This window comes from Lampetra planeri, chromosome 24 (genome assembly GCF_965212315.1).
Source record: "Lampetra planeri chromosome 24, kcLamPlan1.2.h2, whole genome shotgun sequence".
Taxonomy (NCBI): Eukaryota; Metazoa; Chordata; class Hyperoartia; order Petromyzontiformes; family Petromyzontidae; genus Lampetra; species Lampetra planeri.
This window is the reverse complement of record NC_136130.1, coordinates 4,863,236-4,879,565: the sequence shown is the minus strand read 5'-3', so window position 1 is coordinate 4,879,565 and position 16,330 is coordinate 4,863,236. Positions and strand designations below refer to the sequence as shown.

The window sequence follows — 16,330 nt, the reverse complement described above, 5'->3', positions numbered from 1 at the left end:
GCCGCCCTCCGAGTCCCTCCCTCCCATTTCCTGCCTGCCACCCCGACCTCCTCAGAGCAAAGAAGGGGAAGGGAGAAAAAACTCTGCTCTGATGTATTGATTTTGTTACCGCAGTCATGGTGTATTATTTCCAACCCGCTAATAGCGTTGCTCAAATATTACGCGAGGCATATTTCACATCGGCCCGAAAAATATGCCCGCGGCAACGAGAATGTGTTGCTGAATACAATTGTAATAATTACTGTGGCGGTCATAATTTGCGGCCCTTTGTCCATCCACTGCTGGATGAAGGATTACACTCTCTCATGCACTGTACCGGCTTTGACGGTGCGCTTGCTAACAGAACTTACCCCAACAGAATATAAGGCTAGAGAGGTCTGTGTATGTTATTTGTGGGCGTGTGTGCACACCGAGTGTATTCACGTGTTGACAATTTGAAAAGTGTACATGTTTTAGTTTTGATCACAGTTGTTGTATATGTAGTATCTTCAATAATGGCGGGAGACGAGTTGACGGGGCAGCACTCTTTATTCACAACGGTTGCACACGTAACAGTCCCAACCGAGATAACACCTATGTTACGCGTGCCTGACTCGGCCACGCACTCCGTCTTCCCCGTGGGGTACGCGCACCTAACTCTGCCTCGACTCAGGCTCTCCGGCTACGCTCTCCCCACGGGGAACTATCAGACCCCTACGCACACTCGGCTCGGGTCGTACTCAGTCTCTCCCGTAGGGTACGCGTGCCTATCTCTGCCTCGACTCAGGCTCTCCGGCTACGCTCTCCCCACGGGGAGCTCTCAGACCCCTCTTGTCAGGCCACGGGTCTCGACCACTGGGCTACACAGCCCGAGCCCTTACAAGGGCGTCGGACCGTGAATCCCAAGGCCTCGCCTCTGAGCCTCGCAGAACCCCGGCCCTTACAAGGGCAGCGGGGCTAGGGGTCCCAGGGCCTATCTCTTCCTCCGTCTTCTGTCTTCACCGGTTACCAACTCCCCGAGTGCCCGCGCGCATCGCCCTACATAGCCCTCCGCTCCCGAGGGGGCGGAGCCTATGCGGACCGCGATGTGAGCACCCACTCGATGTAACCAATCACCACGCGCTGCCTCACGATCCCTCCTGCCAGCGCGTATCACCACTACACATACAAGGCCCTAAGGCATAAGATAGAAAAAAAACGTCCAGAAAACGAATACGAAGAGAAGATCCCCAATAAGCCCCCCACCTGGGTGGGTGGCTCAGTGGTCGAGCGAGGAGCTCGCGATCGGAAGGTTGCGAGTTCAAATCCTGGTTCGGGGGGTGTGGTTGACCCCCCCCCCCCCCAGTCCATCATCCCACCGGGGGTCCATAAAATTAGTACCACTTTGTGTGGAAAGTCCACGGTGGTTGTCCCTACGGATGGACTCGCACCACGCCATAGGAGTTTGGAATGTCGACCGTGAGTTCAGGGCTGGGGGAATCCACTGAGCTGTGAAGATCTTCTCCACAGATCTCCGGTAGGGCCGGGTCAGCACGTTACAACAACAACAACAATGAATGAATAAATAAATATTAAAGGGTACAAGAGCGAGATAGAAAAAAAGTTCAGCAAGTCACAAAGAAGTAAAAATAAACACATGCAAATATAAATAAAAGCGTGGAAGTACAAATTGCGCTCATACATGAAATTTCTGCAGATTTGTCAAGACCAAATGCAATCTTGTGCAAGGTGGCAAATAAATAAATAAATGCACAGGGGCCCAATGTTCGTAGGGGGCCTAGCACTGGGCGGGGCGGGGTGGGGGGGGCAGTGGCATTCATCTCCTTGCACCAGGGCCCATGCCACCCGCGCTCCCACACTGGGCACATGCTGCTCATGGCTGGCTGAGCGCTTGCAAGGCTGACGGAGAACTGGTGGTAAGATGTTGACGACCTCGCCTGGTATACAGGAGGTCGTGGGTTCGATCCTGACCCTGACGCCAGTATATGTTTGGGGAGTTTGCGTGTCTCTCCCCGAGTCCTCCCCTCCACACTGCGATAAATTTGCACGCGATAAGCCACTTTGTTTGGGCTACCATTTGTGGCCAGTTCGCTTCTGAAAATAGCTCTGTAGCTCAGTGGGCCTTACCTGGTAAGATAAAAAAAATTGTAAAAAAAAATTGTTTTACGCACAATGCCTGGGATGTGCTGCGTCAACCATACCCCCTCGAGGTGGCGACACTTTGCGAGTCCGCGAAGCTCAGGGAACAACGTGAATCTGAGTTGTTTCACCGTGACGGTTAGCCGCGGTTACAGGCGGGGTGGACCACCGTCACTCAGGTCGTTGTTTTGGTCGAGTTCGATGCAACATGGGAGCCCAAAGAGGGTTTGGCCGTGTGCATCGAGAACTATAAACTCAGAGATACATTGGTTGTTGGTGGGAAAACAATATCTTGCAGGAGTTGTTTGAGATTGCTTTGGGCTGTAAATGGGAACAATGAGCTCCTCCCCCTTCGTGTGCAAAGTACTCCAGGAGAACTTTATTAATCTTATAAACTAAAGTGCAGTAACTTCATCTCGTATGAATTGATTCCATTATCCCGGCTCAAGCGCTTGACCTTGCCAAGCGCCCGCTCCCCTCCCCCCTGCAAAGCTCGGCTCCTCGGCTATCGGCTCAAGTGGTTTCAATTGATCTCGGTCACTCGCTCACCCTCCTCCTCCTCCACCACTGCCGGCTGCCGGCAGCAGCAGCGGCGGTTCAGCAGCCCTCACCGCCAACGCTCGCACGTGTCGGCTTACACACTGAAACACGCGCAGGGCTTCACGTTTCACTGCGAGGCAACGTCATACCCACCCCACCCCTCACCTCCCCACCCACCCTGCACCAACACCGCCACCAACGCCACCATCGCCACCACCCTCCGTTGAGCGTCGCCGGCGTTGCCTGGTGGGGTCAGCGGTGCTGGTGCTGGTGCTAGGCCCCATTGGAGCAGAAATTATTTTGGATGGGCGGGGGGGGGGCACTGGGGGGGACCTTCTATAAAGTCGCAGCGAGGTGACGCAAGAGATAGAGAACTAATGAGACGAGAGAGACATTCTGCCTAAAATAGAGAGGTGTGGTGACATGGTCTCAGGCTTGGTTAGTAAATTATTTCACGCAAACATTAGTTTTACAACTTAAATTGCATAATTGCCAGCTGTGAGAATTACAAAGAATATTGGCTGTCACGTGATGACCAGTCTCGTAGCGGAGTGTGTGGGAAACTGCGCACCCCCTTGCTGCACAGAGGACAAAGCGATGACTTGAAGGACTTTTTGGGAGAAGTTCCGTGAAAGAGATTCCCTAACGGATTCTTTGTACCGTGGCATGGTGCCGATGGCAGAATTTGGAACGAATTGGTAAGACAAAAGAGACCAATATATACGTAACTTTTGATTTCAAATGCTTATTCCTGGCCCCGAACTGCAAATGTTTTGCACGTGCCATCCCACCACTCCTGCGGCATAGACAAATGGGATTGATGTCAATGAAACAAGTGCAATCGTGATAGGCTGCATTTTTTATTATTAACTAGGCCGATAAAATGTACACGCGTGGTGGGGGGGGGGAAGTGTCAATCCTTAAGTTAATTTACAATTAACAAAGCGACGACTATAACAATAGCAAAAAGCGGTGAGGCATTCAGGATTAACAGCCTTCACTTTATCGAGTACACTAATAAACAATGCCTCAGGCGCGGGGCGGTATTTTTTTTTTGCCGCGTGTGACCTCCGCCTCGCGATCCATTGATTATTTGGCCGCGCATGTGAATGGTAATTGAGTTTCGACCACGTCTGCAAAAGATTCAATCTCCAATTCACATGCCCGACGCACGCGCGACCATTCCCTCCACGTGACGTTCATATTAAAGTAAGTGCTGCCCACTCCCCGTTGCTGTCTTTGCATCGGACGTGCGCGTGACGCCCCCCCACCCACCCACCTTTCGCACGCCAGTGGGGGGGGGGGGGGGGAGTGCGAAATCGCAGAGCCCACAACGCACGTACACATATGTACGTGTACGTGCGTATGTGTACGTACACGTGTGTACGTACACACACGTACACGTGTGTATGTGTATGTACACGTGTGTATGTGTACGTACGTACGTGTACGTGCGTATGTGTACGTACGTGTACGTGTGTATGTGTACGTGCATATGTGTACGTACACACACGTGCGTATGTGTACGTGCGTATGTGTACGTACACACACGTACGTATGTGTACGTGCGTAAGTGTACGTGCGTATGTGTATGCACGCGACTTCCGAATATTTGTTCAGAGCTTCAAAAACTCCACAAAGGGGCCCATGATAAAAAAAAAACATGTTATATAAAGAAAACAAGTCCTGTTCATTCCTATTATCAATTCAATGGGAGAAATGCAACACACATACTTACCTGCTAATCGGAAGTGTGGGGGCAGGAGAATATTTGCCGCTGGCCGGAGACAACTCGAGGATGGAATTGAGACAATCGAATAAACCAGCAACGAATAATCGTCGTAGTGTTTATATTTCTCCCATTGAATTGATAACAGGAATAAACAGTACTTGTTTTCTTTATATAACATGTTTTTTTTTTATCATGGGGCCCCTCTGGAGTTTGTGGAGCTCTGAACAAATATCCGGTTTGCCCCCCTCCCTGCTTCCCACCTAAATGTGCGCAGGAGATGCTGGATACAGAAACACCCCTTGGGAGTAAGGCCACGTGTGTGTGTGCTTATATTCAACGTAGTGTGGTTATATCAGAATTTCCCCTTTGCCCGCATACACACACCACTCGAGACAAAGCGTGTATTCACCTGCAGCTAACCCCTTCTTCCAGACGAACAATACAATTCAAAGTGACTTCCTGCTGCTGTGGTGGAAATTTGCACATTCCAATGGCAGGGGGCACGTCAACTTCCCCAACAAATTGGTACTCGCTTTATCAACCCCCAGCGGGGATGATGGACTGTGGCAACCCCAACCCAGGACTTGAACTTGCGACCTTCGGATCGCGAGCCACTCTGCGGTCGAGCCGTTAAGGCCGGATGTGACGAGATATTCCGATTTCCGTGACATGCGCTGGGGTTTTGCCGCCCAAAAGTGGCAACAGAGTTGTGGATGCTCTAAATCTTTTCATTGTTCATCCCTAGGCCATGCCTCCTGGTTTAGAGAATGCCTTATCCGCTACAGAGTCAGCATTGAGTACGTGCGTGTGCATTCTCAAGTCAACCGGTCCATGGAAACCCGTGTCCCTTTTCTGCGCGCGCATCTGCCTCTCTGGCTATCTGCCGACCGTACCCAACTTCCTTGTTCGTCTCTCCGTCCATCCTTTCATCTGCCTCGCCCATTTGTCCTTCTGCCTGTCGGCTTGTAAAGCCGCTGCTTGCCTGTCCATCTCCATCTACCTCATTTTGCTGCTGTAAATTTCCGCGCGATAAGCCACTTTGTTGAGCTATCATTAGTGGCCAGGCTTTGCCTGGTAGGATGGTGATGGTTTTACTTTTACTTGTATGTGTTTGGGTGATTTGTTTGCCTTTCCCGTACTCTGCACTGCCATGTCGTCTTGTTGTACTGTGTGTTGTTGTGACATCCTTACCCCGTGTCCCTACTGGTGCATCTGTGAAGAAGAGCTTCATAGCTCATCTGATCCCTACAGTATAAATACATATTCTGATTCTGAAAAAATAATTCTGATTCTGATCTCCTCTATCCATCGATCGCCCCTCTCTCCCTTCCCCCCCCCCCCCGAACTTTAGCCCGGCGGTGGGGGCCAAGCCAAGGTGACGTCCGCACTCTTCCCGACGTCCATGCTGCCGCCCCCTCCACCGCCGATGCCGAGGCCCGTGCCCCTGCCCATGTCGGTGACCGATACGAAGCCCATCAGCACGAGCAGCGACGGAGGCACGCCCTCCCCGACGTCGCCCAGTGAGTAGCATCCACCACCCACCCTGTTTGCTCACCCGCCCACCCGCTCGCTCGCTCGTCCGCCCACCCACCTGCCCACCCGTTCGCTCGTCCGCCCGCTAACTCGCCAATACCTTTGCCGACTCGGCAGTGGCATCGTTGGGCTTTGCGCTGGGCCCTGGTTGCAACGTTGCCCAACGAACTGTCAGGGATCTTTATTCAAGTTGCACCCCCTCTACGAGGAGCGTGGCACCCCAAGGGGTTCTTTCGGCCCCTCCGAGGGCCCTCGGTGCAGTTGCACCGCCTACGCACTTTCGATAGCCGCACCCGCTCTGCGTTCCTCCCCGCTTCGCCAATGCGGCGGGTCTCACCGGCGCGCTTTTGCCAAAAATTTTGATGAAATGGGGAGGTGGGGGGGTGGCGGGGGGAATATTTGCCAGCAACGACACGTGAATCGGGATCCCAGGTGCCGCACAGGTCAATTAATTGGTGCACGCACGCGCATGCACACCGCACGCGCGCACACACACGCTTGCAAATATACACCAGAGCTGGTGCAACATTTTGCAAATGGGCTATTAAAAGCGTGCAAATTCACACTTATTAGATTTTAGTTTAACAGTGACCCCTGATGTCAGCGCAATTAATATATATCACGTGAATATTTTGTGCAGGTGCGATGACAGAATTGGCCCAATATAGGCTTGAAGCTTATTCTTGTTTGAATTCTTCCTGTCATGGTGGGGGGAGGGGATTCATATCTCGAGCAAAGCTAACGGCGAGCGTGGAATCTACTTTACAAGTTCCCTTTTGTGTTTTCTTCACCCTTTGCGTTTTTGGTGGGCTAAAACATTGTACATATTGCACCATCATTATTATTATCATCATGGGTCATGGTCAATCCACTGCTGGATGCAGGCCTCCCCAAGCCGTCACCGTCTCGGGCACCGTAGTGGTGAGATGTTAACTCCCTCGCCTGATATACAGGAGGTCGTGGGTTCGATCCCGACCCTGGCGCTTGCTGTATATTTTGTGTCTGCATGTTCTCCCCGTGTTCGCGTACATTTTTCTCAGGGTCCTCCGGTTTTTTTCCCCTCCACGTTTAGAAACTTGCGTTTCAAGTATTTGGCTGCTACACATTTCCACATGATGATAAGCCACTTTGCCTGAGCTATCATTTGTGTTGGCCAGGTCGCTTCTGAAAAAGAGCTACACAGCTCAGTGGGGCGCTTACACCTGGTAAAATAAAAACAAATCGTTTCGTAAAGATAGTCTCTCACAGGGCCTCGCGATGTAGCAATCCGGAGCGCCTGCAACGTGAGCCGATTTCGTTTCTCCATCTCCTGAGCGCGCTCTCTCCGCTTGAGCTGCCCCTCCCTCGGCACTTAGTAGGCTTGGCCACCGTTCCTTCCAGCGCTTGAAACCCACACTTTGCTTTCCCACCACGTGGCCTCCGTGAAAACAAGGCTGCTGCTGCTGACGCTGACGTCCACTTTTTTTGCATAAACCTCGTGGCGGGGTGGAAGCCTTCACGATCGCAGTCGCCCCAAACGTTTGATGAAGCTAAGCGGTGTAAGTAATTGTTGTTTTTCAACTTTACCAAACAATGGGACATTCCTTCAATCACCTCATCCGCACCACCGTTCGCCCAGTGGGTGCAGACCGCGGTTGGTCGACCGGCAGGTCCGTGAGTGCTGGGATTCAGTGTGGCTACTCCTGTCTCTTCTGAGTACCCAGGCCACAAACTACCCTCGAGGGATGCTTTCTAGAGCTGCCTCTCGAGAGGAGGTCGCTTCCGCCAGCAGTGGTGTGGGCAAGGCACATGCAGGGCTGTGCCTTTACCCTGGCAAAAAAAAACGGTGGAAATTCAAAAATATTGACGAAGGATAATAAAATACCCGCTGAAAGTAGTAACGTGTACGCGAGTACATTTCGAGAGGCTTTATGGAGCTCCCTTTAGCGGAGGGCCCTTCTGCTGACAGTGGCGTGAGCGAGCAGTTGCAGGTCTGCGCCTTTACCGACGTCATCGATCGTCGTGGCTTTACAACAAATTCCAAAGAAGAGCCACGGCATCGCTTGCGTTCGCATTTTTACTTCCGATTTTATCGCGGGGACTGACGGCGAATAGGCATAGCCAGTGCTCTTAATGTCTGATTTAAAAAAAATAACTCGACTCAACTCTCCCCAGCGAGGATCGCGTGCCAGACACCGCGGGGGTGAATGATCTGGGGTGGCATCCTTTGTCAAAAAAAAAAGCCACAAAGCGTAAAACGGAGATGAGCGCGACGATCTAGAACTTCCCCCGGGCGCGCCGGTCAGCCACGACCTCCGACCTCGGCGGACTTTCTCTCTCACGCACGCGGCGGATGTGTGGCTCAGTGCGGGGGAGGGGTGGGGGGCTCCTGCTGTCCGCACGTACACCCATCGCCCTATTGTCACTCCACTGCTGGATGAGGGCCTCTCAACGACGCTGTGTGGGGTTGTTGGAGTGGGGGGTTAGGCCATGCTTCTTTGCTCTGGCTCAGTGCAGGGGTTGGCGGTGGTACGGTGGTGACCGCAGGATCTCCGCCACCTTCTCCACTGTAAGACCAAACCCGCGAATATTTTCTCAGTTGCCACGATGTGGCCTTTTCTCAAAACCACGCAGTGTCCGGTTAGAATATACGCTAATCGGTCCCCCCCATCATGCCTTGCGTGTCACGTGACATCACCATACTTGTGCCATCTATAAAATCGCCTTCTGTTAATTATGCTTATTTGTTTCCAGCCTGCGTGCATTATTCTGTCTATGAGCGTAGAATCCTTAATAAGAGAGTGTGAGAATTGGCGTATCAGTTTCTGACATTGCGCAGGGCATTGCTGTAGTTTTATACGACGTTCTAAATGTCTCGGATGAAATATCTCAGGTGTGCATGCTCCAGTGTACATTCAGAGAGGGGGGCACGCGGGTTGGAGATTAGAAACATGTCGCAGGTGAAGGATGTCGTTGAAACTAGCTCGGGGATCGGGCCCGGACACGTAACGGCCGGGGTGGGGGCACGATGACCCGCGGTCGAGAATAATAGCGGCGGAGTGGCAGCCGAAGGAATGGAACGCGTCGGGAGAGTCGAGGGCCCCACGTCCGCTGCGGAGATAGAACGATGAAATAGGCTCGCACCGCAGTCGCATGTCGCATGGCGGCACCGCGAGGAGATGGCGACGGCCTGGGGTGGAGGCGTTTATCCAGAAGTGGATTGATCATGGCCGACGACGGTGAACTTTACGATGATGATCGTGATGGTGGTGGTGACGCACGTGGAGATTTGGGTTCACGGGCAAAGCTCGCCCCGCCGCGTGGCCTGTCAAGAACTCCATTATCATTCAGGACCCGGCGAGTTTAACCCCACTGCGGAGAAAACCGGTCAATATTTACGGCTTTCCCGGGAGAGCGAGAGAGAGAGAGTTGCTCGCTTTTTTTTTATTCCGCCCTGAAACCGCCGATCCCCGTTGGGTGCGGGCGCCTGGGTGTGACCACCGCGGCGAGGGACGGCGCTGCCCCTCTCACCGGGGCAGCGAGGGCGACGCTCTCTCTCTCACCGGGGCAGCGAGAGGGACGCTCTCTCTCGCTGCCCCCTCACCGGGGCAGCGAGGGCGACGCTCTCTCTCTCTCTCACCGGGGCAGGGAGGGCGACGCTCTCTCTCTCTCTCACCGGGGCAGGGAGGGCGACGCTCTCTCTCTCACCGGGGTTGGGAGGGCGACGCTCTCTCTCTCTCACCGGGGCAGGGAGGGCGACGCTCTCTCTCTCTCTCACCGGGGCAGGGAGGGCGACGCTCTCTCTCTCTCTCACCGGGGCAGGGAGGGCGACGCTCTCTCTCTCTCTCACCGGGGCAGGGAGGGCGACGCTCTCTCTCTCTCTCTCACCGGGGCAGGGAGGGCGACGCTCTCTCTCTCTCACCGGGGCAGGGAGGGCGACGCTCTCTCTCTCTCTCACCGGGGCAGGGAGGGCGACGCTCTCTCTCTCTCTCACCGGGGCAGCGAGAGGGACGCTCTCTCTGCGATTGCCTCGCCCGGCTACCTTTGAGACGGTGACCCCCCCGGGTAGAGAAACTCATCTGCCGGCCGGCTTCTTTGTGCAAGTGGCCGCTCGTGTGTGTATGCGCCAGTGTGCGAGCGAGCACGTGCGTCCATATTTCCCGCACCTCCGATTAGCACGGTTGGCTACGTACGGCGCCAAAGAAGTTCAACATACTCTGATTGGTGGATAGGAGTGGCGCAGTGGTTAACGCGCTGCTCTGCGAACACGGCAACTCGAGTTCGACTCCCGCTCATGGCCAATATCGGTGATGAATACTTGAACCGGTCCTGGGGCTCTCCTAGGTTTGACCAGCTTTAATAACGAGTACCTGGTGCAGTGTGTACACTTCAGCACTTGGTAGATAGAGGTGGCCAGGTGTGGTGCTGGCCACCCACCCCCTCGTGTGCCGTGCTGGCCTTCATAGATGCTCACTAACAGCACTGTTCAAGGCTATATGGGGATGTGCGTTTTTTGTACGTGTGTTGCATCTTAATGTTGACAATACTTACCACAACAGGCTATACGGGAATACTTTTTTTTATTTGAGTGGGTGTATGTGTGGTTGGGTTTGTTGTGTATTTGTGTGTGAGTTTGTGCGATTGTGTACGATTGTATTTGTGTGCTTGTGCCATGTCTGTTTGTGTCCGTGCATGTGCGGGTGTTGGTCGTTTGTCTGTGCCTATGATGTGTTTTTATTTGTGGGCCTGTGCTTGTGCGTCTGTGTGTGTTTGTCTGCGTTTGTACTGGACTTCTTCTTTCCGCTGTCTTACGGCTGCTGATGTAGACGTAGAGCAAAAACGACAATTTCAGATTCAGGCGTTCAAGCCAGCTGGTAGCGGCAGTGTATTGGCTTCGTGCACTGCGCTCTGAAGCCTGCAACCTGGGTTCAGTCGCCGGCCGCGGCTTAACATCAGTGACCGAGCGACATTTCAAGCGGTCCTGGGTCCCAATCTTCACCAAGCGATTACCAACCGGCTTGGCGAAGTACGATATGGCATGGGGGGTGGGGGGGGCGTGAGGTGGGGGGGAGACCTTGTGATCGGACAGGGTCACCCGTCGTTGTCAATTGCTTTAAAGTCTTGAAGAGAGCACGGGTTGGCTACGTACGCTGTGCCGAAAGAAGTTCAGCGTACCGTACATAGAGACACTGTTACAACAATTAACGCAGTTGACGCCCTCCACCCGTAGCTCGCAGGTACTTGAGCGACAGGCGATCGCGACGCGCCGGTGGACTGGGTTCCCACCACCAGGGGCCTCTTAGACGCTCGTCAGAGAAGAGCAGCGTCAAATATCAAAGTCCCATTACCCGGCCACGGAACAAAATATGCCCAACGATCAAAGGGATGTTTGAGTAGACCGAATTTAATTGTTTGCACGAGATGCCATTACCATTATTATTACAATTATCGTGATCGCAGATGTCATTTGCGCGCGTTATTTTTAGCGAGCGACTGCGCTCGCTCGCACACTCGCCCTGTCATTAGCAATCTTGGTGTTGCTGTTATTATTGCGAATATCCTTGGCGTAGGGCGCATCGACTATCAAACACTCGTTGTGCTCATCGTTTATTTTTCTTCTTCCTCCTCCTCGCTCCACGGCACTCGTGCGTGACCGCGGTTTCGGCACGTGTCGGGGGGTTCTTTTTGTCGATCCACTGCTGGGTGAAGGCTTCGCGGTGGAGAGATGTTAACTACCTCGCCTGGTATACAGGAAGTCGTGGGTTCGGTCCTCACCCTGACGCCTGCTCTATATTTGGAGGTTGTGTGTCTCTCTATCCCCATGGTCGCGTGCATTTTTCTCCGGGTCCTCCGGTTTTTCCCCTCCACATTTAGAATCAACGTGCGTTTAAGAGTATTTGGCTGCTATACATTTGCACGTGATAAGCCACGTCATTGAGCTTTCCTTTGTGGCCAGGTCGCTTCTGAAAAAGAGCTCAGTGGGCCTTACCTCGTAAACAAAACATAGTTTAGTTTTATAGTTGTGACGATGAGCGCACTCATGGCAAGGTTGCGTTGAGCAAACGCCGGTTGAAGAACCGTTACGGGATCTCTATTTACACTGGAATTACGGCAAAGTGCAAAAACAAGGCAAATTAAAATGCTAATTACAATCATAATGATGGCAAACCGATCTCGCCATCAACGTCATATTGCGAAATGTAATATCGCATCGTGAAGATGATACCGCAGCAAGCCCACCTCACGCACGCACAAGAATCGCTGTGCGTTAGCGGAGACCATTGAGTCAACACTGGCGTCCCCCCGTTGTCCACGTGCTGTGTCTAGAGCAACACAGAGCAATGCGCAACACATAGCAGCGTAGGGAAACGTAGAGCGTCGTAGAGCAATGCGTAGCAACGCAGAACGATGTGCAGTGACACAGAGTAATGCGCAATAACAGAGCACAACACATAGTAGCACAGGAACACAGAGCCACGCAGAACAATACACAGAAACACAGAGCAACGTGCAGCAATGCAGAGCAATGCACAGTCACAGAGCGACGAGCAACGCAGAGAAACACGGAGCAACGCAGAAACAAAGCGATCAACCCAACAGCGAGGTCTGCAGCTGCTTAGGACTCGGAAGAGGGGGGGGGGGTCCCTTTGCTGGTCACGGTCCAAATTTGCCAAATTTGGAAATTACTCGCAATGATTTGGAAATTTTAAAAAATCCCGTCCCGGTGGTGGTCGCAGGGGCGAGGGCAGACATCGATGTAATCGAGACGCAAAGTTTCGGCGGATCGATTCCGTGTAAGTGGCTCTCAATGAGAACGAATTGATGCACGGGCCTCCGGATTAACCGATAGTAAATCCATTCACCAATTTGCGTGCGGGTTTTTCTCTCTCTCTCTTTTTTATTTTTTACGCTTTCCACGCGCGTGGGAAAGCGTCTAACCCGTCAGACACGTCCATCCCGTCCCGTGCTGTCCCTTCCGCTTGTTCGTCAGTGACTCGTCAGCAGTATAACATTTGCAATTGCGCTGTAACAGGATAAAATTCGCGACAGAATGAATGATCAATTATGTTAATGTGGAAGAAATCCAATCAGCGTCAAGGTGCGGCCTAATGTGGGCTTTTCCGATCCACGAATCATCTCTTTAGATCCATAAATAATGTGACAGGAATCACTTTAACCTAAAAAAAATATTACAGCTATGTGTTCGAGCCTGGATCAAGTATGGATCAAGCTTTGTATCCTTAAAATCGGTCGACTCCCGTTCCTTATACGGGCAAATCCACGCCCGATGACTCCATATATGGGCCTAAAACATGAACACAATGTATAATTCTGTCCCCGGGTTCATTCTATTATGTTACAGCGCATTCTAAAAGCGTCTGCCTCTCAGTCGGGGGGTTTGCAAAAAGATTTAATTGTTCACGACTTTTTCTCCTGTTTTGTACACATCTGCCACATACTCTCTACGTGAACACACGTGCACTTCAGCATCATCATCGATCATCGTCAGCCGTGATCTATCCACTGCTGGATGAAGGCCTCCTGCCAAAGCCATTGCCGTGTCTTCTGATGGTCACGCGATGCAACGATACTCCTCGCTCCTACGCGCGGCCCGACCTCATTGCTCCATATCTGCGGGGTGGAGGCGGTGGGAGGGGAGGGGCGGCAGGGGGGGGGCAGTAGGGGTCAACGGGGAGGGCGGGGGGTGAGGCATGTGCCTCGTATTGGCTGCCACCTGTTTAGATACGTGCCCTCACACACACACACACATGTACGTACACCCAATGCAATGCGCAGCATTTCAGCAATACGCACACGTTACAGCCCCTTCCGCCGATCCACTGCTGGATTGGACGGCCGTGTCGGCAGTGGACGTTGTTTGACCATACTTCGCCAATGCGGTTCAGTGAAGACGAGGTGCACAGACTTGGTGGGCGGGGGGCATAGGTGTACGGTCCAACAATAGATATCGCTGCAATGCCTTCTACTACCCAGCACGTAGCCTCTGCGGCAGCCTATTTTGTGCGTGTCTTTCCCCCCATGATCGCGTGGATTTTTCTCTGGGTCCTCCGGTTTTTCCTTCCACATTTAGAATCAACGTGCTTTTAAGAGTATTTGGCTGCTATACAGTGTGTACAAATTATCGCCACTGGGGAGATAGAGGTGGCTGGGCGTGGTGCTGGCCACCCACCCCATCGCGTCCCGTGCTGGACTTCATCGGTGCTCGCAAACAGCACTTGCCCAAGCAGTCTGTCACAGATACTTTGGTAATCTTTTTCTTGGAGGGGCGAAGGTTTTCAAACTCAGTTCAGACCCAGCAAAAGTTAAATCGCACCTTCTCTTCCCCAAATTCTCTCTTTCACAAGATCAAGCGTGCATCTGTGAAGTGTTCCCCTGCCGTGGGAATGTGGAATTTCCACCACTGGCTCAGGGCTGCCCGATAGAGATGTAGTCATCTGCCCTGCTCTTTCCTGCCGGTTGTTCTGTGTTGTTTGCGAAACTCTCGTCGCTGGCGTTTGTACAGCCGCTTGGTCAAACCACTGCTGGATGGTGGCCTCGCCACACCGTATCTCGGCCATGGGGGTTGTTTAGCCATTCCTTGGGCCGCCACGGTGGCTAGGAGATGTTGACAACCTCGGCTGGTTTACAGGTCGTGGGTTGATCCTGACCCTGATGATGCCGGTATATTTGGAGTTTGCATGTTCTCTCATCCCGTGGCCGCGTGGATTTTTCTCCGGGTCCTCCGGCTTTTCCCTCCGCATTTAGAAACGGCGTGCGTTTAGAGTATTTGGCTGTTATATATTTGCACGCGATAAGCCACTTCGTTGAACTATCACTTGTGGCCAGGTCGCTAGCGAAAATGATTCATATAGCTCAGTGGGCCTTTCCTGGCAGAATTTTTTTCTAATTTTCTAATTTCGTTTTACTTTGCCCTGCTGGGTCAGTGTGGGTTTGGTGAAAGGGGTGGGTATAATCCAGGACTGATTCAGACATCACTCCCACCGCTGACGGTTTTAGCCGTGGCCGGGAATAAAACCCAGGTGACATGGATTCGAGATTCGAGAGGAATTATTTTTTCGTATTGCTGACCGCTGTGCCACACCGCTACACCCCCCCCCCCCCACACACTTACTCACAGGGACTTGAAATGATCGGCACGTTTGTGACGAGCAGACACCCGCGTTCTGGTTGCGAGTGCAACCAGCTACACGCCGCGCTAGCCTGAGATGTAGTCCTCATCTCTCTCCCCCTACCTCTCGCCCCCCCCCTCACCGTTTGAACGTTGATTATTTTTTCTAGCAAGGAAGGCGGGGGGGACCCACCGGTTCATTCTGAAACAATCATTAAGACGAGCGCTTGAATTGAAGAGCGCGTTTTGTTGCATGCGTTCGTTAACGAAGCAAAAACGCGTAAAAAAAACTGTCTTGCGTACATTTGGGTAAAAATGAATGCGTTTAACGACGAAAATTAGCAATTTAAAAGAAAAAAATGTTTAATGTTTTTTATAATTTTTTTATCGAATGGCATTTTGTTTTTTTTTTTAAACAAAAATACGTTTTAAAAGTAAGAACCAACAAAAAAACATCTTTAGAAAAAAAGTTAATCTCAAAGCGACACAGAGGCTCTTTCCTGCCCGCTCGTCGCCGCATGCGGAAACTCGCTTCCGTTGCTCACAGTTAAAACTTCCTGCTCTGTTTTGATTCATTGTTTCACTTCCTGAATGAACGTATGTGTGTCCCCTCTTTCCTTACCCCTGCCCCCATGCTCTTCCCCCCCCCCCGACTCTCTCCCACACACCCTGCACTCCGTAACCCTCCCAACCCCCCCCCCTTTCCCCCTCCCTCCCCACATCTTCCCATCCTTCAAACCTCTTCCCCCACCCCTCTCGCCCTTCTTTGCCCTTGTCGCCTCCCCTTAACAGCTTACTCCTCGCCCATCACTCCCCCTACCAACCGCCCCTTCATGAGCTTGGGACCCCGAGACCCCGGCCTTGTAAATATACATTCCCAGCATCCTCAGGTGGGCTACATCACATCAGCGGTAACATCAGCGGCAGCGGCAGCAGTAACATCAGTAAATAAACAGCAGCAGCATGTCGATGCACTAACCCACACGCATAGCCACGCTTTCAAAGACCATTGCTCACACGTGTTGTAAATTACGCTTGCTACGCTGTGCGCTGCAGGTGTGTGTGCGCGCGCGTGTGTGTTTGTGCATGGTTGTTTGTTTGGCTGTTTGTGAACGCACGTGTGTGTGTGCATGTGTGCGCGCGAGTACATGTGCGGGAAAGGTGTCGTCATGGTTAGCATAATGCAAAACAGAATTGGCGACTTGAATTCGATTCCCGGTCGCAGACAAAGATAAGTGGCGAAAGCGTCAATCGGTTCTGGGCCTCCACTAGGTCGGCTCAGTGCTAAATGATTGCCT

At 52.4% G+C, this 16,330-nt stretch overlaps 1 protein-coding gene across 6 annotated transcripts in view; it reads left to right on the top strand.

Annotated features, from left to right (window-relative positions):
• The window catches only part of LOC144726672 (nuclear factor 1 A-type-like), a 201,501-nt gene that overhangs the window by 159,196 nt on the left and 25,975 nt on the right, over positions 1–16,330 (top strand). For 4 of the 6 annotated variants that reach the window (XM_078605446.1, XM_078605449.1, XM_078605447.1 and 1 more), the window contains 2 exons: positions 5,742–5,910; positions 15,825–15,922. In XM_078605446.1, the coding sequence (XP_078461572.1) occupies positions 5,742–5,910; positions 15,825–15,922 (267 nt within the window). The remainder of the gene's footprint in view (positions 1–5,741; positions 5,911–15,824; positions 15,923–16,330) is intronic. The other 2 variants (XM_078605450.1, XM_078605448.1) reach the window with 1 other exon arrangement.